Below are 27,379 nucleotides of genomic sequence, written 5' to 3'. Positions count from 1 at the left end.
AAATTTGTAAAAACATAAACAACAGCAGAAGTGTGATTTACTAAGCTAACACATGGAACAAATACTGGGCTGAATTCTGAATTCATATTAGCCATATATTTGATATCAACAACAAAAGATATTTTAGTATTTGGTAGATTTTCTCGTCACTTTTAACAGTTAATTAGACTATTTGTTAGACGTTAAAATATTGCCAAAAATGCAGGCTAACCGATTAAGTAAAGTTATGACATCTCTTATACATAAAGATCAAGTGGGGTTTATTTGGGGCCGTAGCTCTTCTGATAACATTAGGCGTCTCATCAATATCATGTGGTCAGTGGCGAATGAAAAATCTCCGGTCACTGCCATCTCACTTGATGCTGAAAATGCATTTGATATGGTAGAATGGGATTATCTTTTTAGGATTTTGGAAATGTACAGATTCGGGAATACTTTTATTGGGTAGATTAAGTCACTTTATAGACACCCATTAGCGGCAGTACAAACAAATGTATTAATTTCAGATTATTTTACTCTGGATAGGGGCACCTGGCGGGGTTGCCCTCTTTCTCCATTATTGTTCTGCCTTGCCCTGGAAACATTAGCAGCCCTTAATTCACCCAATTTTGGAATTCCCAATGCGCTTTTAAGTCCTCGTGGTCAATCCGGGTGGCGGAGGACAAATCCCAGCTGCCTCCGCGTCTGAGACTGTCAACCCGCCATCTTATCACGTGGCTTGTTGAGCGCGTTGCCACAGAGACATAGCGCGTGTGGAGGCTTCACGCCATCCACCGTGGCATCCACGCTTAACTCACCATGTGCCCCACTGAGAACGAACCACATTATAGCGACCATGAGGAGGTTACCCCATGTGATTCTACCCTTCCTAGCAACCGGGCCAGTTTGGTTGGTTAGGAGACCTGGCTGGAGTCACTCAGCTCGACCTGGATTCGAACTAGCGAACTAGTGAACTCCAGGGGTGGTAGCCAGCGTTTTCTCCGGGGGAAGCATGTCCCTAGACCCCCTTACAACATCATGGGACAATAGACTGTGAACTTGATGGGCCCCAGACTCCCCAGTAATGATGAAAGCCTGTAAATGTCCCTGCTGTGAAACATACTGTACAATGTGCATAGATTTGCTTTTTTTCTGTCTGTCTTTCTTTCTTTCCTTTTTTTATTTTATTTATTGAACATCTTAGACCACCTGGTTTGGTTTTCGTGCACTTTACATTAAGTTTATTTCTATATATGGTGATACCAATTTATGATGCCTACTTAAGAGGCCATAACATGTTTCTCGCCTAGGGTGCCAAATGGGGTATGACCGACACTGGGGCTAGGATTCTAAAAAACATCAAGTCTACATCTAGAGATGTATAAGAGGTGCGCCTTATGAAATTTAAGATTTTACATCAATTCTATTGGACCCCCTCTAGATTGTATAGGCTTCGTCTTAAAGACACACCCACCTGCTGGCGATGCCAATCAGAAGATGGGGACACAATCCATGCTTTTTGGTGGTGTGTTAAGATCCAAGAATTTTGGTTGAGGGTTCAGAGTTTTATGTGTGACGTATTGGGCACTCAAATTTAATTTTGCCCCCGACTCTGTATTTTAGGCGATGGGGCAGTCATTAATATAGGGGATAAATGCATAAAAAATTGGGTCCTAGCCAGTGTTATGATCAGCAGACAGATCATTCTTAGGGGATGGAAGTCTGCTGGAGCACCCTCATTTCAAGAATGGTGCACAGAGATGGGCAGGGTAGCGGCATTCAAGGAGATGTCATGTAGAAGGCTAGGCAACTTAAATTCGTTTCATAAAAATGGGCCTGCTATTTGGCCTTTTTGGAGGGCTCTCGGGGAGGGGCAGTGGAGAGAGATGTGCAATTTTAAATGTGTGTGATTATTATTTTATATATATATATATATATATATATATATATATATATATATATATATATATATATAATTTTTATTTTATTTTTTTGTGTGTGTTTAACTCAAATTGTGACCACAGGTATATTTGTTGAGGGTCAGTGTGGGGTTGGGGATTGGGAGGGCGAAAGGGAGTAATGGAGGTTATAGTTGATTCTGTGAATATATGTTTTGCTTTTCTGTTTCAAGTGTGTGAATCAATAAAAAGTGTTAATAAAAAAAAAAATTTAAAAAAATATATAAAAAACTAAGACTAAGACTATTTGTTTTGCTATCTTAACTATGTTCAATTATATGGTTTATATGTCATTTTATTAGTTGTTTTTAGCATTGTTTTTTGACCTTGTAGATTCCGGGACCTAGTAGATTCTGGGGGAGGATGGATGCCCCCAACCATTAAATGAATAATCAAAACAAGCAAGTTCAACCCCCCCCCCAATATTTATACCATGATCAATGGAAACATGTAAATGCTTCACGCTGCAACCAATTTTGGGATAGTGAACCACTAATTGAGAATCTCTGATCTAAATCATTTTTGGGTGTCTGAGGAAAAGAGGCAACAGCGCCCTCTGTAGAGAAATTATCAAAGCACACTAAAATAAACTGTAGAGAAATTATCAAAGCATACTATATAAACTGTAGAGAAATTATCAAAACACACTAAAATAAACTGCTATTATTAGAAAGGATTAAAGGAACAGTTCACCTAAAAAAGAAAACATTTCTCATAATTTGCACATCCCAGATGTGCATGACTTTCTTTCTTCTTCTGAACAAAAATTATGATTTTTAGAATAACATTTCAGCTATGTAGGTTCATACAATGCAAGAGCATGATAGCTAGAAATTTGAAGCTCCAAAAAGCATATAAAGGAAGCATAAAAATAATCCATACCAATCCAGTGGTTATATACATGTCTTCAGAAGCGATATGATAGGTGTGGATGAGAAACAGATAGATATTTAGTGCTTTTAACTATGAATCCCCACCTTTGACCAGCATTGACCAGTACAAACATTGCACAAACAATGCAAATCGCCAAAAACAAAAGAAGAAGAATGTGGAGGTGAAAGTGGAGATTTATAGTATAAAAGGACTCATACCTATTATATTGCTTCTGAAGATCAGTGGAGTTTTATGGATTACTTTTATGCTGTCTTTATGTGCTTTTTGGAGCTTCAAAGTTCTGGCCAACATTCACTTGCATTGTATGGACCTAAAGAGCTGAAATATTCTTCTAGAAATCTTCATTTGTGTTCTGCAGAAGTAAGAAAGTCACACATCTGGGATGGCCTGAGGCTGAGTTTACAATGACAGACTTGCAAATTTGTCTGCATAATTAATGCTGTTTGAATTCTGAGACTGCATATGAATAAAAAAGATTACTATATTATTACAAATGTACAGAATTTATTTAAAGTAGGCCTTATAAATATGGGTATTACCGTGATAACATCCCCAGCCTTTATGTTAAGGCTTGTCAGGTCATAGTTGTTGCAATAGTCCTTCAGAGCCCTGACCTGCAAGGCTGCCGAGGCATCTACATAAAGATAAACAAATATAAATTGCCAAGCCACTACACACCCACATATAAACACAGCATAGCTTTCTTACAGTCCAAAATGCATATTTACACAACAGGGGAAAATATATTGTACGCTTCAATGGTTTTGTCTCCTTCTTTGTCTTACCTCGCAGCATCTGTTTGATCTCACGGCTGGCCTGTGTGGCAGAGAACTGGTAGACGATGTCCAGCGCTGTCTGGCTGTATGTGTTCCTAACTGCTGCATTGATGCCACTCTGTAAGGTCAAGGTGAAAAGCAAAATTGGGAAATACATTGACAAACCTGTTACAGTTCTATGGTAGCCTACATGGCAGCATGATCAATATATACTGTAATATTGGGCTAGTGCATGCTGTTTCATCTGAAAGTGAAAGTTAAAGTAGAGATTTAGTGTAAAAAAGGACTTAAATATTGTTCTGTTTCTCACCCACACCTATTAGATTGCTTCTGAAGATACAGATTTAACCACTGGAGTCATATTGATTACTTTTATGCTGCATTCATGTGCTTTTTGGAGCTACAAAAGTCTGATGACCATTCACTTGCATTGTATGGACCTACAGAGCTGAGATATTCTTCTAAAAATATTTGTTTATGTTCAGCTGAAGAAAGAAAGTCATACACATCTGGGATGGGATGAGGGTGAGTAAATGATAAGAGAATTTTCATTTTAGGATGAACTACCCCTTTAATACCTGTTATTTGATCCCACAGACACTCTTTGTTTCTGCACTGTTTATTGTTAAAATGCACTGTGTGTATTTATAGTTCTGTATTTGTACACTCTTTATAGCTCTGTATTGCTGTTGTTGTGCACAAAATTTCCCTTTGGGGAACAATAAAGTTGATCGGTCCCTGTCTTTTACTTACATCCAGCAGGAGGCGCACCACATCAGTCTTTCCACACAGCGCAGCCTCATGGAGGGCAGTGCCTGCTTTAGTCTGTCTGTTTATGTCGATGCCAGCCTGGATCAGCAGTCTAGTGAGGGAGGACAAAATTGAGACAACCACTTAAAACTGTGTGATCATACTGCTTACATCTGTAACCAGAATTCATGAGGTAGATCTTAATTTTTAGATTAACCCAATTAGTGGTACATTACTTGCTGAGGCGTCCCAATTTCTATTGCTCATACTCAGCGTTTTTCAAAACCTTTAACCCCAAGTATGCACGGTCACACCTCTACTATAACTACAATAAGGTTGTATTTGTTGACATTAGTTAAAACGTTAGATATCATGAACTAACAATGGCCATGAATTTTAAACAGCATTTATTATTCTTGGTTTATGTAATTTATCAAAATACTTCTGTATGAGGTTAGTTCATATTAGTTCATAATACATTAACTAATGTTAACATATTCAACATTTAATGTAAAAACAAATAGGTTAGTGCATGTAGAATTAAACATGAACCAAGATTAATAAATGCTGTATTGTTTATTGTTAGTTCATGTTAACTACTGCATGGTCAAATCTTAATAAACACAACCTTATTATGTTATTGTCAGAGACAGTGAATGAATGGGAGAACTTGGAAGGGCCAAGGGATGTAGAAAAGGAAGTCCCACCTTACAAGTAAAAGAGCCAATCAATTTTAAGATACAGACATCGCCTGTAAGTCAACTTGAGAACACACATTAGCTGAACAAGTCTGAAAAATAGCTTCTTGTTTTGCGTGATCTGAGCTTCAGAAGCCAAATGTATGATACCATTGTTGTCATGTTTTACTGCTGATTCTAAATATGATCTTTGATCGTAATCTTGGCAAACTATTTTGGAGATTTCTGTCTTTCCCCATTCAAGTAGATAGAAGCTGCATTTACATTGAAAATAGCTGCCCAGCCTGCCATAACTTTTCCTGCACCATTTTTGCTACAAACATGAATGATACTTCAAATAATATGGCTTGTTGAGGAGAGGTATGCTTTTACTTTTATAAATGATCAGATGATTTTTTTACCAGGTGGATGATAAAACGGGTGAAAAAATACTCTAGTATTTCAGTATTTCCTTCAGTCCTAGACAGACTGAAGGATCTCTGGTTGACAGAGCATGACCTTCTGACACTAGAGTAAAATTCAATTACATCAATACACAGGTGGAGTCACTGCTTAGGAGAGGAGCAGGGGACACAAGGCAAGAACAGAGATCTTGGCCCTGGCTCATCGTTAGACATTTCTCTTTATTAGCTGCCAAAATAACCTGTTTTAGCTTCAGATAATGCACAACCTCTCTTGGAAAAGAGATTAAATAACATATTGACTGGCTAGGTGTGTATGTGTGTGGTTGTATGTCTGTTTGTGTTACAAAAGGGCTGAGATGTCACTTTGCATTGGCCCAAATTTAAGACCACAAAGCAGGTGGACAGGCATGGCTGCTAGTAGGCAAATGGCCACATTTACTGTGCTAATTAAAGGTATTAGAGTGTTAACACATACATGACACTGAGCTTTAGAGACAGCGTTTTAATATAACGCTAAAAGCTTCAGCTAGGGGTGCATTATCCATTTCTTTCACAGATATGAACAACAAATGAAGCCTGCGTTCATATTGTTCCCTCTCTGCATCAATTTATCTGAATCAGGCCGCATGCATACAGTCTCTGGGGTTGCTGGATTAATGATGTAATTAACATCCTTGTGACAGCCCTCGCTCTGTTGCTGTAACCTGCACATTCACATGTCCTATAATTAGCTGCAGGCTGATCAGAGCTGGACTCGTGCTGGATTGGAAAAAGAGGGAGATGTGGGTGCTGTGGGTGTGGACACATCTACAACAGCTGGAGAAGGCTGCTGTCCGTGGTTCGTTTACTAATGGCTGTGGAACAGAAACACTCGCAACCCTGCTGCAAAAATCGACTTGTCTAATATGGTTTGCCATTCTTAGCTGGTCTCCCAGGCTAGTCAGTCTTGTCTGGTTTGCTAACCAGCTAAACCAGCTAAGAACAGCAAACCATCTTAGACTGGCTTAAGCAAGGGAATCCAAACAGGATAATTAATGACAAGTGTTGAAGTGCAATGACAGACCTGTCTATCACGTGGAGATGCCTACAATGCTTTAAAACACTTTGAGACACAGCTCAAGCTAAGTTGAAAGGTTTATGTCTTTTTTATAGTTTCTTGAGATTGTTCTCCCTAAATCCATGTCATTAGGATGAGCCAAAAGGACATACATTGACAGGCAACAGTCACATGCTGACAGCTGTATTGACATACAGTATTGATCTTTATTGGTTGCTGCACTTGATGGCTACAGGGTTTGAGTTTAAGCCTATTCATGCATTATTCATAATTATGACCAGAGAGGGTTTACATTCAAAACTCAATGCATTTTTAAACAGCCACTGGGTCATAAAGGAGTAAACGCTAGTTCAGGTATGTGTTGGGGCAGTGTGAACCAGTGATAAAGGCGCACTCAGTGCTTTTGTATGTATTTTGTATTGGACTTACACTGACACCATTGGTCATGAATGCAGCATCATTCAAACACCATAGTTTTCAGTTACCAATGCCATTGCAGAAATTCACTATTTATAGTCAGCCATGATTAATTTGATCCATGACTGAAAAAGTCCAATAACAGGTTACTGAGATTAGGACAGTAGTATTCGACTATTCATGTGACCCCAACATGGCAGTCCTCATTCCTTTCCATGTAGAATAATCCAGCTTTTATAAGTTTACTGATATGACTGGAGTCTTTTTCTCATGTAAGTGCTCATGATTTTATACACATGTGTAACAGTTTAAGGATGGGCAAGGAGGAGGCGGGAACCTGCTGAACAGTAAACATAAAGTTTTAATGTCAAACTTAACTTAAAAAAACCCCCCATAAACAAACACAGGCATACATGCAACGCAGCTGCGTGCGCCTCTCTCTTTCTCTCTCTTTCTCTCTCTCTCTCTCTCTCTCTCTGGCGCATCCGGCTCCCCTTTATCTCGCCGGGCGTGCACCATCATGGCCTGGCCACGCCCTCCTCGTCACACTCCTCCCCCGCCCGATTCAGGCCGGGGCACCACCGGTCTGACTATCTCGCCCCCCCCCCATTTCTGGAGGGGAGACACTGCCCTTCCGGCCGTTCTGTCAGACAGTGGTCCACCCCATCTCCTGTGAACCTGGGGGAGAGACGAGGGGAGGTATGTGGAGAGGGAAAGGGCAAACAGAGAGACACAGTGAGAGAGGAGAAAGAGAGAAGAACTTGCACGCCGACTCCCGGACGCGCTGTCGCCTGGTCCTCAACCACTCCTCCGCCCTCTGGCGGACGCTAGCTCGCTCCTCCCCCAGTGGACGGCAGAGAGTCCTCTGGTCCCTGGCGGATGGAACCGCTCCTCCCCTTCTTCGGTTCCTCCGGCTCTTGCCGGCTGGCAGTAACCCCTCCATCCCCAGGCAGATGGCCGCGGCTGCTCCCCTGGTGGATGGCAGCGGTGAGGACTCTGCTCCTGGGTTTCGGCACCACTGTAACAGTTTAAGGATGGGCAAGGAGGAGGTGGGAACTGGCTGAAAAGTAAACATAAAGTTTTAATGTCAAACTTAACTTAAAACAAACAAACACAGACACACATGCAACGCAGCCACGTCTCTCTCGAACTGGCGCCTCCGGCTCCCCTTTATCTCGTTCTCCCGCTCTCAGCTGATTCAGCACCGGCCGTGCACCATCATGGCCCGGCCACACCCTCCTCCTCGTCACAACATGTTTTAAAATTACTATTAATTTCTTTAGAAGGAAAAAAAAATAATGAGGAAAAAATTACTGAGTGTATCTTGCAGTTATAATGATTTCAGGTGAAAAACCACTTAAGGAGGTAGTCAAAATGCATGACCACATCGCATGTGAGGTGTACAGCACTCTTGCTTGTGTGATATTGTCTATATCTATGACAAACAAACCACCTTCTGCATGTTATAATGTTTGTTAAATATCTGAGAACCATTTTCCAGCAAATGTAATGACACGAAATGCAGTTTCAGGATGATAGAACAGCAGGATGGGGCTAAACTCTTCTGATCTCCTTCTCATACCTCTCTGATCATGGATGAGGCCTGGCTGTCACAATGATGGATGGCAGTGTGTTGTATCAGGGAGTGGTTGGGGCCTGACACACTCAGAGGAATACGGCTGAAGACGTGCACGCACACTCGTCTGTGCTTGGCAAACCCATTCCTAGTGGCAAGAAGGAAAGATGCCCTTCACCATGAACAGGTGCAGCTGTCTGTGCACTGAATCTGCAGGTGATGCTAAGCAGACCACTTGTGTGTTGATATAGGACAGTGTTTTTGCTTCAGCACCCAGATTTTACACTGGGCTTGAAGTTGCAACCCGACACATTACCAAAATTGTTTATCATTAAAAACTAACAGTACTGCAGAGGCCCAACAATATGCTCAATTATCAAATGGAAAATTGACTTCTGAAGTTTAGTTTTAGTGTTTAATGCTCTCGGCAGCTAGTAATTCAGCCCACAAAACACACTGAGGTCAACATAACACATGTTTATCCTGGTTGAAAGTGAACCTGTGTTTTATGTAGTCTGGTTGTAGATTGTTCTCCTAATATAGGAAATGCATGGCTGAGATAAGGTCTGGAGCAATCAATTTCTCAGCCCTGTTTCAACATGTGTCTTATGTGATTCAGTGTAAATACTGGCATAGGGAGCTCTGAGCATCTTTGTGTGACGATGCTGTGGGAAGTTGTGTGATAATTGACTTATAGTTCATCAAAGAGTTTTTCTCATTAACAGATTTCTGAGCTCCAGGCCAACTCTGATATGTGCTCAGATCTCATAACACACACACACACATTCACAGATTAATGACTCTTCCAAATTGAGTGTGTAAATGTACAGTGAGATAAAACATACACACGTGTGTGAAAATGAGACGTGTCATACTATAATTCAGCAGTCGCTAAAATTAAAAACCAGGTGCAAACATCAAATTAAATACATATTTCAGATCTCTGGAGTTAAATGTTGCACTGATCATTAAAATTGTTTGTGATGCGTGTTATTATTTTGGATGTTAAAATAAAATTTCAGTTTAATGTCCAGAGACATTTTTAAATAAGCCATTCGTAGGTTGATTCCCCACAAGTGTAAACAACTCTGACTCTGTGGCCAATTTAGTATTGCTCTGTTTGTTTATGCGGTCTGACATCTCCACTTATGTGAATTTGGGGCAGGTTACCAAACAATGAAAGAACATTTTTACAATTCTGTTATGTGCTGTTAGTGGAGCAGAAATTACAACACTAATAAATAACAAATGTATTTATTAACACTCATAAATAACAAACTGAAATTGCTATGCTGAATGTGATTTATGAATATTGTGTTGTGTGTTGGGTGATTGTGTTTTTTATTTCCTCACCACTGATGGGCAGTAAATTCAATGCCTCTGACCTGCATATGCTGCCTGTGTCATCATCACACACTCATTGGCAACACATTACCATTAGTGAGAGTGCGTCTGTTTGTAGAGTCTCACTTCAACGAGCCCATGGATCCATCACATGCACCCACACACACACACACACACTGCACAACATCACATTAATGGCTCAAAAAGGGTCTGTTCCAAAATCTAGTGAGCTGCCTCACCACCTCCTGCCTTCATAGGCAGCCATCTTCTTTGGCAGCATCCTAACTGAAATGGAGCCTCTTAAGAGACCGATTTGGAATGTTCTACATAGGCAGCAACTCCGTGTGTCACTCAAATAGCACTCCTCATGCGCAACGCACGGAACACCCAACTCACAACTGATTTCAATACAGGTAACACGAGAGGAACAATGCGATACTCTAATCTGCATAAATATACATAGCACATACACATTTAGAGTAAAACGAACAGTTTTCCATTATTTTAAACATGCAGCTGGAGTTAGCCCCCCCGCGGACTCAGAAACGCTGTGCTTCAAAAGAAAGACCCCCCCCCCCCCCCAATTAACAAAAACGCTTATGCTAATAGCAGCTGTATGGAGGACCCTTCGCTCTCTAAGACGGTGGGTGTCTTCTCCAATCGCTTCAACCTGTGATAACTGCTCCGCCTGCAACAGTGACACAGACGTTTCAAATCTGGGAATTGAGGAGGAATCTCTTGACTCCTCTTTCACATCGTTCAGACATGGATGTTCTCTCTACAAATGGTTCCAACTCTCATTTTCATGAGCATGTGGAATTGAAAGATGATGTCATTGTGCAACCTCCCCCCAGGATGCTTTTGCTGGGATTTTGGTGCCAGGTGGCCCTAGTGGGGATTCTGTTCAATCATCAGGTAATGCCCAACATCTTCTGATGATATATTGAATGTACCCCAGATGGCTGTTGTTTGTCTGGGACTTGATAGACAACCGCAACAAATTCCTTTGCCATGCACCATGTCAAGAATTTGTGGAGGAATTTTCTAGTGCCCTTGCAGGTCCAGGTGCACCTAAGCGGTGATCAAAGATGGCCCGTACGCTCGCTTCCATGGCTGAAGTGGATTCCATTGGGGTGGGTCGTGCACCAGAAATAGAGCAACCTGTTGCAGCCTTGGTTGTGTCTCATGATGAGGCTCTGCAGAGTAATATGCATTGCCCTAGTGCACAATGTGGATGCACAGATGCACTTTTGAAAAAGGCCTATGAGTCTACTGCCTACATAACATGCAGAAAATACAATCTGCCAGTTGCTACTCGCTACCTCCACTACTTTGAAGAAAGCGAATATCGATCCCTCCATTTCACAGTTTCTGCAAACGGCTCTTTTGGCAATGGGCCATGTGACTTGCAAGCTGGGTGCGCTTACCACTATGCTCCTAACTGCTCGCCACCAAATGTGGCTTGCCCAGGTGAAACTGCCTGAGGATTGCAAAAAAATGCTGAGGGAGCTTCCAATTGTTCCTGGGCACCTCTTTGGCCCAAAAATCCCAGAACTACTGGAAAAAAGAGTTAAGTTGTCCGAAGCTACTTGTCAGCTGACATAAGTACAGCAAACTCCTACTTTTAGGGTACCGACAGTTCAAGTCCACCATCATTTTGCTACACTGGAACAACGCTTTCAGCAACACTCTACGCCACAGCCACAGACCCTTCAGAGACCTCATGCTGTTGAGTACGCTTGAGGTTTTCGACCACCGTATTGACAGCCATAGGGAAGACCACATCAGCATCCCTCCACTGCCACCAAAGGTTGCACCCATAATGCTTGAGATGCTCCATTCGGCGGACGGTTATTTTTCAGTACAACAACTGAAATACTGGAGGGACACAACATCGGATCCCTGGGTCCTGTCAAGTCATTTTTATTTGTATAGTACTTTTCAGAACACACATCGTTTCAAAGCAGCTTTACAGAAAATCATGCATTAACAGAAAATTAAACTGTAATATCTATAAAGTCTTAGAGTCATCATTGTGTAGTTTGATTAACTGTCTACACTGAGCAAGGGGTATACCCTACAGTTCCATCGCCGGTCCCCCAGATTCTAAAGAATCATCCCTATGATCATCAGGGATGCAGTTTGTTCGATGGCTCTCTCTCTCAAGAAACTATTTTATTGTTGGAAAAGGGAGCCATAGAAAAAGTTCATCCCCTAGTTCAGAGGGACGGGTTCTATTTGACTTATTTCCTTGTTCCAAAAAAGGACAGTGGTTTCTGTCCAATTCTCGATTTGAGACGTCTGAATTTGTTTCTAAAAGTCCTTCCCTTTCGAATGTTGCACACAGCCGATGTTCTGCGGTCTGTGATGAGGGAAGATTGGTTTGTGAGTGTTGACCTCAAGGATGCATACTTTCACGTTCCTGTTGCTGTTCATCACAGGAAGTTTTTGCATTTCAGCTTTCAAAATCAGACCAACCAGTTCAAGGTCCTACCATTCGGGCTGTCCCTCATGTCTTCACAAGATGCATGAGTGCAGCACTGTCTCCCCTATGGTCATGAGGAATACGAATTTTGCCTTATTTGGATCAATGGCTGCTTTGCGCCCCCATGAAGCACCAGGCGACGTGTGACTCCAGAGTACTTCTGGAACATGTGCAGAGATTAGGCCTCTCTGTGAACAAGTCAAAGTGCTGTCTGGTCCCAACACAATCAACTAGATTAAGAGAATTAACTTTGAATTCTCTTGCAATGTCTGCCACTGACCAGCATCCTGCAACTCCTGACTTGCGTCCTGCAGGTCCCAGGAACTCACGAGATTCTCACATGGTGCCTGCCACGACTTGCGTCATTAAGAGTGGTTCATATTCCAGGGTCAGACAATCAGATATCACATGCTCTCTCCAGAGACTGATTACATTTGGGGGAATGGAGCTTCATCCAGATGTAGTACAGGAGATCTGGCATCGGTTCGACAGGGCAGAGGTGGATCTTTTTGCATCAGAGACGACCACTCACTGTCGTTTATGGTTCGCAAGGACAGAAGCATCCAGCCCCTTGGGTAAGGATGCACTGTCTCACGAATGGCCGAATTGCCTACTATTTGCTTTTCCTCCAATTCCACTGTTGTGGGAGACATTGCACAAGATTTCCATGCACAAGGAGGCCCAGAGGCCATTACCTAGGGGTTCTTCCTGTCATTCCACTAGGGCTATTTCTTCTTCATGGGCTGCTTTTAGAGGAGTCTCCTTGGCAGATATCTGTGCTGCTGCTACCTGGGCTTCTCCATGCACCTTCGTTTTACAAGCTTAACGTTGCTGCCCCTCATGCTGTGAGCTTTGCAGTTCTTTGAGAGCAACCTTAACAGGTTTCAGGTATGTGGGATTCCTCATGACTATGTTGGTATTAATCATCCACTAGTGTTTAACACTGCCTCTGGCAGTCAGGAGGAATGAAACAGAACACTAGTTACGCATATAACTGTGGTTCTGGGAATTCCAGATGACCACCAGAGTTCATAGTCACTGTTTTGAGAGCAACCTTAACAGGTTTCAGGTATGTGGTATTCCTCATGACTATGTTGGTATTAATCATCCACTAGTGTTTAACACTGCCTCTGGCAGTCAGGAGGAATGAAACAGAACACTAATTACACATGTAACTGTGGTTCTGGGAATTCCAGATGACCACCAGAGTTCATAGTCACTCGGAATGTGTGAGAAAGACTTCCGAGGTGGAGTGCTGAGTTATCACGGTTTATATCCCTCAGAACTCAGCCCATGTCATCATGTGACTTTGCTGGTATATTCTCTCAACCTATCTGGTTGGCATGGTAATAATCCACTAGTGTTTAACACTGCCTCTGGCGGTCATCTGGAATTCACAGAACAACAGTTACATACGTAACTAGTGTTTCCTGTTGGAGTGGTGGCCTTGTGGTCTGTGCGAAGTTTCTGACTTATTGAGATTTGGTGCTTATGGAAGACCTGGGTTCGAGTCTGGCACATGTTATGTTCCCATCCCATTTCACTGTCTCTCTCTCAACTTGATTTCCAGTCTCTCTCTACTACACTGGAAAAAAATCACTTTCTTAATTAGTATTTTTTATTTTGTCTTCCAGTAAAAATATCTAAACACCCTTAAAACAAGATGTACGTGGGAAGCAAAACTGCATACGATTTTAAGATTTGTTTTCAGAAAATACGTCTTGAAATGTGACTTTTTCTTACACCATTGGAATACTGTTTATTCTTGTTTTAAGCATATACAGTGCATTCAGAAAGTATTCAGACCCCTTCATTTTTTCATATTTTGTTATGTTGCAGCCTAATGCTAAAATGCTTTAAATTATTTAATTTTTTTCACACCAATCTACACTCCATACCCCATAATGACAAAGCAAAAAACAAATTTTTGATAACTTTTAAAATGTATTACAAGAAAAAACTGAAATATCACATTGACATAATTATGCAGACCCTTTGCTATTACACTTGAAATTTAGCTCAGGTGCATCCCATTTCTCTGGATCATCTTTGAGATATTTCTACACTTTGATCAATGTCCACCTGTGGCAAATTCAGTTGATTGGACATGATTTGGAAAGACACATATCTATCTATATAAGGTCTCACAGCTGAAAATGCATATCAGAGCAAAAACCAAGCCATGAGGTCAAAGGAACTGCCTGCAGAGCTCAGAGACAGAATTGTGTTGAGGCACAGATCTGGGGAAGGCTTCAAAAATAATTACGGCTGCATTGAAGGTTCCCAAAAGCACAGTGGCCTCCATAATTCTTAAATGGAAGAAGTTTGGAACAACCAGGACTCCTAGAGCTGGCCACCCAGCCAAACTGAGCAATCGGAGGAGAAGGGCCTTGGTAAGAGTGGTAAACAAGAACCCGATGGTCTCTCTGGTTGAGCTCCAGAGATCATGTGTGGAGATGGGAGAAACTTGCAGTAGGACAACCATCACTGCAACACTCCACTGATCTGGGCTTTATGGCAGAGTGGCCAGACGGAAGAATCTTCTCAGTGCAAGACACATAAAAGCCCACTTGGAATTTGCAAAAAAGCACCTAAAGGACTCTCAGACTGTGAGAAACAAGATTCTCTGGTCTGATGAAACAAAGATTGAACTGTTTGGCCTCAATTCCAGGTGTCATATCTGGAGGAAACCAGGCAACGCTAATCACCTGTGCAATACCATCCCAACGGTGAAGCATGGTGGTGGTAGCATCATGCTGTGGGGATGTTTTTCAGCGGCAGGGACTGGGGGACTGGTCAGGGTTGATGGAAAGCTGAACGCAGCGAAATACAGAGATACCCTTAATGAAAACCTGGTCCAGAGTGCTCAGGACCTCAGACTGGGCTGAAGGTTCACCTTCCAACAGGACAATGACCCTAAGCACACAGCCAAGACAACACAAGTGTGGCTTAGGGACAACTCTGTGAATGTCTTGGATGGCCCAGCCAGAGCCCGGACTTGAACCCGATCGAACATCTCTGGAGAGACCTAGAAATGGCAGTCCACTGACGGTCCCCATCCAACCTGACAGAGCTTGAGAGACTCTGCAGAGAAGAATGGCAGAAAATCCCCAAATCCAGGTGTGCAAAGCTTGTCGCATCATACGCAAAAAGACTTGAGGCTGTAATCACTGCCAAAGGTGCTTCAGCTAAGTACTGAGTTAAGGGTCTGAATACTTATGAATGTGTCAATGTTATATTTTCAAAGTTATCAAAAATCTGTTTTTTGCTTTGTCATTATGGGGTATGGAGTGTAGATTGATGTGAAAAAAATTAAATAATTTAAAGCATTTTAGCATAAGGCTGCAAAAAAAAAATAAAAATGAAGGGGTCTGAATACTTTATGAATGCACTATATCTATCAAAATGTAGTAATGTGAAGGCCAAAATAGAAAAAGACTATTTGCCATTGGGGTAAAAAAATAAAAATATACTGGGGTATACTTTAAAAAAAAAAAAACAACCTGGAAAACAAGACAAAAATAATGATTAAGAAAATTATTTTCTATTGTGGTCTATTAAATTAAAAATTAAATGTTAAAAAAAGAGAAAGGTGAGACACGTGATGTCATGTGAGAAGCGGATGTGTAGGCGACTTGCTCTGCGTACTTTGCTAGTTTTTAGTTATTCTGTGTTATAATCCGGTGAGATTTGATACACCTTGCTACATATTTGCTCTTTGAAGTCAATATGTCAAAAAATTCAAAATCCTCGGGCTCTGGAGATATTAAAAGACACTTCCGTGCTCAAGCTGAAACCTCTGGGCCTGCAGACCGGGGACTCGATTTGAATGGAGCAGCGGGAGAAATTCAGCGTCAATTGTCCAACATGTTTGTGATGCTGACAAAAGTTGTTGCTGACTTAGAAGATCTCACTGTAATATGTCGATCGATTACAGCGGTGGAAACAAAAATCTCTGAGTTGGTTACAAGAGTGGCAGATGTTGAGAAACGGATTATCTGGAGTCAACGGAGAGGGAATTATCTGATAATACGCTGGCGACCAAAGTTGATTTGGAATACATTCTTGAAAATCTTGAAAATAGGAGCCGCAGGAATAACATCCAAATTGTTGGAATTCCTGAGCAGGAGGAGGGCAGAGATATGGTGAAATTCCTAGACGAGCTCTTCCCGAGTCTGCTTGACATAACAGACCGCAAGCTGGAAATCGAGCGAGCTCACAGAGTCCCGGCTCGCAGATCGGCTAAGGGAGACAGGCCCTGACCAATTCTGGCCAAATTTCTGAGATCATCCAATAAATATCTCGTGTTACGTGAGGCGAGGAGCAAAGGAAAGCTTTCTTGGAAGAATCACAACATTTTCTTGTTCTCAGACTTTGCGAATTCGACAAGAGAGAAATGTGATCAATTCAAGGAATGAAAGAAACTCTTACATCAACGAAAAATCGCTTTTGCTCTGATGATTCCGGCCAGACTGAGAATAGAAACAAAGGATGGTCGCAGGGTGTTCACATGTCCCAAGCAAGCACTGTCTTTTATAAAAACATTAGAGTGAGTAAGCTATTTGGTGTTCCTCATGTAGCTCCAGAGTGGATTAACTCGCTGTACTTAGGAAAATGTCTGAGGAAACTGGGCGCCATTTTTGTTTCTGTTTGTGTTGGTTCCGCCTAGCACAGAAGCACCGGACTTGAGCAATATGATGGCAAAGTTGTCGCGGGGGTTCTCGTAGGTGTGCATGGACTCTTTGAGTTTAGAGGGATTGATGCCGGTTGGCGCTGTCATGCGCACGGTTTTTCTTTTTTCTGTTTGTTTTGTTCGGGGGGAAGTTCGGGGTTTTATTGTTGCACTAATGTTGAAATGTGGTCTTTATAATTTTGTTTTTGACACACAATTTAAAATTTTTTTATTATATCAAAATGTCAAATGTTATTATGAGTGGGTTATCTCTCTCCACATGGAATGTGAATTGATTGGGGCACCCCATAAAAAGAAGGAAGGTTATTTCTTTTCTTAAACGTAAGAAATATGATATAGTGTTTCTTCAAGAAATGCATCTTTCCCCGCAGGAAGCTGAAAAAATTGGGAAGATATGGGGTGGTCATGTTTTCTTTAGTGCTGGCTCAAGTAAGAGTAGGGGAGTCATTATACTTATAAATAAACATTCAAATGTCTCAAACAGATGAAAGATAAACTAGGAAGTGTCATTATTGTTTTAGCTGAAATTCAGGGGCAAAGGTTGATTTTGGCTAATATATACGCACCTAATGCTGATGATCAGGGCTTTTTTATAGATCTTGAAGGGATGTTGCAAGCCGCTGGCACCCCTCATTGTATAATATTGGGAGGAGACTTTAATCTTTTGATGGACTCAGTCCTTGATCATAGTGAAGCAAAAGTGTGTAAGCCCCCTAGAGCAACATTGAGGCTTCACAGGATGTGTAAAAATCTTGGCCTTACAGATATTTGGAGACTTTTGAACCCATCTGGTAGGGATTATAAATTTTTTTCATCAGTCCATAAGATTTATTCTAGAATAGATTTTTTTTTATATCTAAATCCCTCATTTCATCTGTTGTTGATTGTTCAGTTGGAAACATTTTAGTTTCAGATCATGCCCTGGTGAGTTTAGAGGTGTTGCCACATACGGAGAAAAAGATATAATATAGTTGGCGCTTTAATGTATCCCTTTTACAAAATCCTGATTTTCAACAAAAAATCAGTGTCTATATGAAGACCAAATGGTCCTCAGTATCCTCTGTGGGCGTGGCTTGGGAGGCAGTTCTTAGGGGTCGAATCATACAGTATGCCTCATTCACCAAAATCCAAAGCACGAGAACTTGTGGAGTTGGAAGAGAATATTAAAAATGCCGAGGCAGAGCTGAAACACCGAATGTCAACTGATGGCCTCGATTGAAATACAGATATAATACTATTTTGTCGTGGAAGGTGGAGTTTTGGTTATTCAGTGCAAAATAGTCATACTTTGAGTCGGGTGACAAAGCAGGAAAACTTCTGGCTAGATATATAAAATAGAGAGAGTCTTTTTCTACCATTCCCTCAGTGAAATCTGCTGGTGGTGAAATATTTACCTCAGCCATTGATATTAATAATGCTTTTAAAGAATTCCATCTTGATGTTTATAGTTCCATGTCTTTGTCTACTGATGAGGATATTAGAAACTTTGTGGAACCATTAGATCTCCCTAAATTGACGACTGAAAAAAAAAATTGGAGGAGCTTGACGAGGTAATTAAGGCCTTACCCACAGGCAAGGCAACGGGGCCAGATGGCTTTGCCGCTGAATTTTTTTAGATCTTATGCTACAGAACTGGCTCCACTTTTGTTAGAAGTTTATACGGAATCCCTAAAGATTCCCCCAACCATTACACAAGCTCGGATCAGTCTGATTCTTAAAAAAGGACAAAGATCCAAGCGAGTGTCAAATTTACCGTCCAATTTCCCTGATCCAGCTAGATGTAAAAATATTGCCAAAAATTTTGGCTAATCGATTAAGCAAAGTTATGACATCTCTTATACAAATAGATCAGGTGGGGTTTATTTGGGCCGTAGCTCTTCTGATAATATTAGGCATTTCATCAATATCGTGGTCAGTAGCGAATGATCAGTCTCCGGTCGCTGCCATCTCACTTGATGCCGAAAAGGCGTTTGATATAGAAGAATTTGATTATCTTTTTAAGATTTTGGAAATGTATGGGTTTGGGAGTACATTTATTGGTTGGATTAAGTTACTTTATAGACACTCTGTAGCAGCGGTACAAACAAACGGATTAATTTCAGATTATTTTACACTGAATAGGGGCACTCGGCAGGGTTGTCCTCTTTCCCCATTATTGTTCTGTCTTGCCCTGGAACCATTAGCAGCCGCGATAAGAAAGGGGGATGATTTTCCAGGGGTGATGGCGGGAGGTGTGGTGCATAAGCTTCTGCTTTATGCGGATGATATTTTATTATTTGTCTCTGACCCTACTAGATCTATGCCTTGCCTCCACAGAATTATTAATTTCTTTTCCAAGTTCTCAGGATACAAAGTCAGTTGGTCTAAATCCGAGGCTTTGGCTCTGACAGAGTACTGTCCAGTGACGGCCTTTCAGCCGGGCACCTTCCAGTGGCCTAAACAGGGCACTAAGTATTTGGGTATCCCAGCATATTTGTCTGATTTAGTTAAAGTCAATTTTGACCCTCTAATAAAAAGGTTTTCGAGCAATGTGGACAGGTGGGCTTCATTACATTTATCGATGATAGGGAAGGTTAATGTTATTAAAATGAACTGTATTCCAAAATTCAACTACCTGTTACAATCTCTCCCTACAGATGTCCCCATCTCTTATTTCAAGCAATTTGATAGCATAGCGAAGTCCTTCATTTGGAATGGTAAACGTCCCAGACTACATTTCAGTAAATTACATAGGCCGATTGACAAAGGTGGGCTAGGCCTACACAAGATTTTGTTTTATTATTATGCATTTGGTCTCAGACATTTGGCCCATTGGTCACTTCCACCTGAGAGAGCCCCTCCCTGGTTTTCTGTTAAACAGGAATTCCTTGCCCCTATTTTGCCACTGCAAAGCCTTTCTATCAAACTAATCGGAGAAGTTAAGTCACACACTGTTATTTCACATTTGCATGTGATTTGGACAAGAGTGGCCAACGTGTTTAATTCAGACATTTATTTAAATGTTGCCTCAAGCTTATGGCTGAACCCCAAATTATGTATCAACAAGTCCCCTTTCTGTTGGTCAGAGTGGATTGTGAGGGGGGTTACTACACTCAGCAACCTGTATGAGAGTGGAATGTTGAGATCTTTTGAGAATTTGGGTCATCATTTTGGAATTCCCAGATCTCAGTTTTATAGGTATTTACAGCTGTGCCACATGCTCTGTACTATTGTTGGGAGTAGCACACACCCCCCTAAGGTAGCAGATGCTTTGGGAGAGGTGATTACTGCTTTTGGAAAAGGTCATGAGGCATCAGTGTATTACTCCCTGTTAATTCAGAGTCTGGGGGATGGAGCTTCAACTTCTCTGAAGAGATTATGGGAGAAAGATTTAAACTTGGTATTGGAGGAAGGAGTGTGGTCTTGGATTCTAAAAAATGTCAAGTCTGTATCTAGAGATTCAAGGGTTCCCCTTATTCAGGTCAAGATTTTACATAGATTCTATTGGACCCCCTCAAGACTGTATAGGCTTGGTCTTAAAGAAACACCTACCTGCTAGCGATGCCAATCAGAGGAAGGAGATACAACCCATGTTTTTTTTGGGGGTGCGTTGAGATCCAAGGGTCTTGGTTGAGAATACTGAATTTTGTATGTGATGTCTTGGGCACTCGGGTTTCGTTTTGCCTCAGACTCTGTATTTTGGGAGTTGAGGGATTTTGAGGGGTTGGAAGTCGGTTGGAGCACCCCTGTTTCAGGAGTTGTGCTCGGAGATGGGGAGAGTGGCAGCCTTAGAGGAGGGGTCATATAGAAGACTAGGGAATCCGGATTTGTTTGTAAGAAAATGGGGTGGATATTTAGCATTCTTGGAGGGTTCTCGGGTGGAATAGTGGAGAGAGAGAGGGGTAATTGTCAGTGTGTGTGATTTTTATATTTTTATATATATGTATTTTTATTTTTTATTTTTTATTTTTTCTCTTTTTCCCTCTTTTAGTTGTTTGGTTTTTGTTTTTGTATTCTTTTATGTGTTCATTTAAGACCACAGGGATGTTTGTTGAGGTTTGGGGTGGGGTTGGGGATGGGAATGGGGAGGAGGAGGGGTGGTAGTGGGTGTTAAAAGTTGATTTTGTGTATTTATAATTATGTTTTGTTTTTCTGTGTTTTAATAAATAAAAATGTTAATCATAAAAATAAAAAAAAATAAAAAAAAGGAGAAAGGTTCCTCATCCCAAGAGATATTCAGTGGCTTTGAAAAGATGGTCTGATTTTTAATGTTTGGTAAACAGCAGTGTGACATTGCGCCCCCGACACTGGCAGTCTGAGATTTGGAAAAGCACACTGAAAGTGTGACTTCTATTTTTAGAAAGGCATTTAAGCCCTGTCACCTGTATTTGCATCTGATTCACTCTCTCTGTCTATGAGCTCACAGTGCTCACCTGATGACGTCAATGTGTCCGTTCTTGGCAGCGAGATGCAGTGGGCTGGTGCCATTGGGATCAGTCGAGTCTCCGGGCTTGGCCTCCAACAGAGCTGCACACATATTACTGCTCAGTAGCAGCTGGACCACCTGCAGGGCAAACAGACAATCATACACACAAGACATGCAGGCACAAGCCAATTAGAGACAGGAAGAAGGTAGAAGTAATTTGACCAAGATAACAAAAAAAAGCACAACAGCATTTGACTCACCCCAACACGGCCGAATTCACAGGCCAGGTCCAATGGCGTCTTCCCAGCATTGTCCACTATGCAGGGGTTCGACTGGTGCTGTAGAAGCATCTCAGACTGAGGAAAGATAACCAGCTGTAAGTTTCTCTCTTAAGAACTGAGCTTTGATTTGAGTTTGGATATGCACGTGGCGTTTCTTCAAAAGTACTGAGTAGTACACTCCAAGACGACTAGAATATATTATGACAGTCAAAGCTTAATCAGCTTTATCAAGTTTACCAATACGCTAATCACTTCCAAAAATCTGCTTAATTTAATAAATCTGACAAAGCGGCCTGGGTAGCTCAGCGAGTATTGATGCTGACTACCACCCCTGGAGTCGTGAGTTCGAATCCAGGGTGTGCTGAGTGACTCCAGCCAGGTCTCCAAAGCAACCAAATTGGCCCGGTTGCTAGGGAGGGTAGAATCACATGGGGTAACCTCCTCATGGTCGCGATTAGTGGTTCTCACTCTCAGTGGGGTTTGTGGTAAGTTGTGCGTGGATCGCAGAGAATAGCATGAGCCTCCTCATGCTGTGAGTCTTCATGGTGTCATGCACAGCGAGCCACGTGATAAGATGCGCGGATTGACTGTCTCAGAAGCGGAGGCAACTGAGACTTGTCCTCCGCCACCCGGATTGAGGTGAGTAACTGCGCCACCACAAGGACCTAGTAAGCAGTGGGAACTGGGCATGCCAAATTGGGGAGAAAAGGGGGATAAAAAAAAATAATAATAATCTGACAAAGCAAGAAATTTGCGTTTACATGCATTTGGAACAATCATGTTACTCTCTTCTTTTGACATCAATCCGTGAAGAGGTATGTGCACAACACATGCGCACATTGAATTAGCCTGTAAGAATGCCAGTAAAGACAGTTTACATGTGAAGCGAAATCGGTGTAATGGGCAAAAATATACCCGTGTTGATTGATTTATTATTAAGCCGTTTATGACCTTACAATGATAAAGGAATGCCATTTAATGTGTTTACATGCCCACACATGTTGTCGGCTCATTTAGCATAATCGGTGTGAAAATGTACAAGTAAACATGCTCAGTGACGTCACGTTTTAAAAATCTAGCACAATATCTGATCTTTTAAAGGCACCCAACAGTTACAGCTTGAGACATTAACTAACTTGATAAATAATTGCTATATGAGATTACCACAAAACCACAGAAATGACAACAGCTGTTTTTTTTCCTGAAATATATAGCCAGTTGTAAGCAATTTTAAGACCACTAGATGCTGGTATGTTGAAAGATTTCACATGTACGCACTCATTCACCTCTCCTCTACAAACCGAAGTCATTATTCATCAGTAATTTCACACTTACATTTAAGATATAATTTTGAACAAACTCAAACCACATACGCAACCATCACAGACTTATGGTGGTCTTTGAAACATGGAATGTGCTAAGCCGAAATGTTTTTGTCTATATTTTATTTTTACAAAGTAACAATAATGATGTGTGTAATAGACCTCAATCTGCGATAGAAAGAAAACATTATTTGGAGATGGTTTGGTCATGTATTATGCTAATTGCTAACTCTGGGCACTTGCTCCTTCATATAGAATAATACAAATTCATTAACATTAGAGCAAGGGTAGGAACAAATTTATGGGCGTTCGCACCAGCTACGAATCCGGTGGAAATATTGTGTGAGAACCTTTTCTCCACAAATAAGAACACTTCACTATTTTTTGTGCATGAGACCCTTTATGTCTAACCCTTCTCTCATCCTGCTGTGCCTCTGCTTATGTGTACAGCATTACTAAAGTGTCTGACGATGATGGATGTACTGGAGTCACGTGTTCCTCACTATCAAGACTGTTGGCAAATAGTCCTACCTGTAATAGTGTCATACAAAAATAAGGCTGTATTCACAGCTCATGTTTAAACATGAACAAAGTCTTTAAAGGAGATAAAGAGTAAAGGCCACAGTATCTCCTCAAACTGCCTCTTTAACAAGTGTTAGAGTGGGAATAACAGTGAAGCTGAGGAAAAGGTGAAGTATCTGCCTCCTGCATTCAAATCAAATGCATGTGTGTGGGATGCTCTAGCTTCAAAGCATCTGCTCGTCAGGTTCTGCTTCCAAGTTGTCAGCATCCATAAACGCATGTCTGATCTATTACCATACGGCAGTGTTCACGTGGAGTTTTTAAAGAACAGTGAGCGCAGTGTTATGGCAGTGTGTACTCACGACATCATAGTGTCCGTGCTGAGCAGCTAGATGCAGGGGGATTTGACCCTCATCAGACTGACCGTTCACTGAGGAGCCTGACTTCAGCAGCAACTTCATAGGCTCGGACTTGCCCTGCCATGCTGCATAATGCAAAGGTCGCATTCCTGGAAAACAAGGAAAGACCTTTAATATTCAGTATATGCAACTCAGATTCCTAAAAGTGAACAAGAGACATCCTAAGCAATGTTGCTTAAATTATGTTATATGCTTGATTTGAAAAATGCCACCTGTTGACTTGGTCATTTTGATCTGGACTTCTGGATCACGGTATGAGTAATTTAAAAGCAAGGTAACAATATATTACAAAATATATTTATTTTAGCTGGAAATTCAACCCCAAAATGTAAAATGTGTATATTACATAACCATGTAGTCATATCTATTTTTGCTAATCTAGTTTTTTAATACTTAAAAATTAAAGGAACTTGATGGATCCAAAGCAAAAGGTAAGACAGTCTGGCATCGTACAAAAACAGCTGTTTCACATCATATAACACTTGAGTAAAAAACTACACTTGAAACAGTAAAACATTATATATGTGATTTGATCAGCCACATTTAAAGCCATTGTAAAATTAAGCAATACCACAAGAGCAAGAAGAGTAAGTTGGCAATTGTAAAATAGCTGATATATGCACATTTGCATACCTGTCATGGTATTACCGCACATCAGTTGAATTGTATATTAAAGGAATAGTTCCTCACCTTCATGACATCCCTGATGTGTATGACTTTTTTTCTTCTGCAGAACACACATGAAGATTTTTAGAAGAATATATCTGCTCTGCAGGTCCATACAATGCAAATGAAAGGTGACCAGGACTCTGAAGGTCCAAATATCACATAAAGGCAGCATAAAAGTAATCCATACAACTCCAGTGGTTTAATCGATGTCTTCTGAAGCGATCCAAGCGGATCTGGGTGAGAACAAACCAAAATATAACTCCTTTTCCACTGTACATCATGCCATTGCGGTCTCTATGCACGATTATGATTTCAAGCTCGATTATACTTCTTAGAGCTTGATGCATGTGCAGAGCTCTATTTGGCGCTATAGGAAGTGTAATCGAACTTGAAATCACGATCACCAAAGAGACTGCTGTCAAGATTTATAGTGAAAAAGGAATAACATTTTGGTGTGTTCTCACTTGGTGTGTTTGGATCACTTCAGAAGACATTCATTAAACCACTGGAGTCATATGGATTACTTTTATGATGCCTATGTGATATTTGGACTTTCAGAGTTCTGGTCACCATTCACTATGGACCTACAGAGCAGAAATATTATTTTAAAAATCTTAATTTGTGTCATTTGTGATGGCATGAAGCAGGGGCGTCGCTAGACTTCAGTGTCATCCGGGGCTTAGCCCACAGGCCATATTAAAATATAAAAATAAGAAGAATCCTTACATCCATGGCTTAAAAAAATGACCACCCTACCTGTCAAATAATAATTATATTAAGTGCAACACTGACACCGGTTCAGAACTTTATATGAGCAAACATCAGGCACACAATAAACAAATCAAATACGTTTTCATTTACATTGCGGAGGATCAAAGCGAGAATTAGCCAACTTGTCGGCTCATTGTTCATAGTGCAGAAACTAACACTAACAATAAAATCAAAGTCATTTAACAACCTAAATCTGCAATTGTCATTTATCATAATATATTGAGAATAAAGTACAAATTCCGAGAATAAAGTCAAAGCATTATGAAATTAATGTCGTAATATTTTGAGCATAAATCGAAAGGAAAGCAACATCAAAGTGATGTGGTGGACAACAGCAAAATGGATCATCTGGGTCTTTACATATAACATCACTAACCAGGGAGATAGCTTGGCTTTGCAACTGAGCTGAATTTGTGGGAAGTTTTTGCAAGCTTTCTGTTAATGAATCAGCTGTGCGTGCATTAGTACTTGAGTTTTCAGCCGGTGGGTGCCTTTCAAGGGAGGCGCGAGATATAGGCTCAAACTCAAGGGAAACGAAAAATAATTGGAACTGCTGTGAATTACTTAGGTCCATTTCAAGACATTGTATGTGGTAAGTTCCCCTCAGTTACAGTATTGTTTAGAGAGGAAAACTCAGCATAAAAGCAGACCAAGCATCACCCATGCCAAGCAGGACTGCGCAAATGTCTGTCTGGTTCTTTCTCCTGAATAAATTAAATTTCCTAAATAACCGCTACAGTGTCCGGAAACTAATAACTCTGTGCTGATGTGCCAAAAGACCAAGGATTTCTTTATTGCTAAATCCTATCCTATATAGTATGATTTAACTACATCCTCCACATCCATCTCTTGCATTAATTAAGCTGCTGGTTCAGCGTCTGTTCTATCGTTGTGATAATGATGCTCTGTATGGCCTAATATTGAGATTTTTTCTCTCTAAATATTTCTACTTTATTCTCACAATGCTACGACTTTATTCTCGTAATATTTACTTTATTCTCAAAATATAATGACTATAATCTCAAAGTGCTATGACTTTATTCTAATAATTTTGACTTTATTCTCATAGGAATTTAATCTCAATGCTTCAACTTTATCCTCGTAAATTTTACTTTATTCGCAAAATATTACGAGTTTATTCTCAAAATCATAATTTTTCCTTTTATTTAACAAGGCAATAAAATGCCATCGTAGGATCACAGAGTATAGTTAAAAATAGCTTACATTTTTATAAATGCATCTCGAAACACCTGCGTTGGGGTTCATGTCTGTTACACCATTAAACATGATTCCAGGTTGTTTTAACCAAAGCATAGTTTCAATGCTTGATAAATGGTAAGACAGTGTTTTTCCCCTTTGCTCTGGTGTGCAGACTTAAGTAGCCTACAATAATTAGACAAGTTCAATGCCATTTGATTTTAAACCATTAAAAAAATCAAGGCTGTTTAACTCATGCACATGACATACATGGAAATGTGAACCAGCACAGGCAGAGCACATATACAGGCAGTGACAGTTTGATAATTTTTGTCTGACTTTAATGTGAGATTTTATCATTTTAAGACCTATGTATTGAGCTATTTAGGCTCATAGCTCACTGTGCTGCTATTCTGAGTAGAGTTTGAGGAAATTCCATTGCAATAAACATTCTTTATTTCCACGTACCGACTCCCGGTGAAAACCAGAATAACTGTTTGTGAAACCTTACATTTAACCGAATGGTACAAATGGTAAATGTGCACATCCCTACTACAAATTATCAATGGATAATTATAAATCCAGATATTTGGTCAGCTAACTTAACCAGTTAGCAACTAGTCATTAACGTGGCTACTGGCATAACAATCGTAGGCCTACATCATACAAATCATATCCTTGTTAAAGTTTTGTTGTATTGAAGGTATTGTTACTGACATACCTTCTTCATTCTGATCAACAAATACTAAATAAAGTCTGGTT

At 40.7% G+C, this 27,379-nt stretch overlaps 1 protein-coding gene across 1 annotated transcript in view; it reads right to left on the bottom strand.

Moving 5' to 3' along the window:
* The window catches only part of LOC127450157 (caskin-1-like), a 168,538-nt gene that overhangs the window by 21,746 nt on the left and 119,413 nt on the right, over window positions 1-27,379 (bottom strand). The window contains exons 4-9 of the mRNA XM_051714002.1: window positions 23,924-24,069; window positions 21,697-21,792; window positions 21,444-21,574; window positions 4,361-4,469; window positions 3,617-3,725; window positions 3,371-3,465 (exon numbers count right to left, since the gene is read on the bottom strand). Coding sequence (XP_051569962.1) covers window positions 3,371-3,465; window positions 3,617-3,725; window positions 4,361-4,469; window positions 21,444-21,574; window positions 21,697-21,792; window positions 23,924-24,069 — 686 coding nt within the window. The remainder of the gene's footprint in view (window positions 1-3,370; window positions 3,466-3,616; window positions 3,726-4,360; window positions 4,470-21,443; window positions 21,575-21,696; window positions 21,793-23,923; window positions 24,070-27,379) is intronic.

The sequence above is a fragment of the Myxocyprinus asiaticus genome, chromosome 13 (genome assembly GCF_019703515.2).
Source record: "Myxocyprinus asiaticus isolate MX2 ecotype Aquarium Trade chromosome 13, UBuf_Myxa_2, whole genome shotgun sequence".
Taxonomy (NCBI): Eukaryota; Metazoa; Chordata; class Actinopteri; order Cypriniformes; family Catostomidae; genus Myxocyprinus; species Myxocyprinus asiaticus.
Note: the sequence above shows the minus strand (reverse complement) of the source record. Positions and strands in the feature narration are given on the sequence as shown.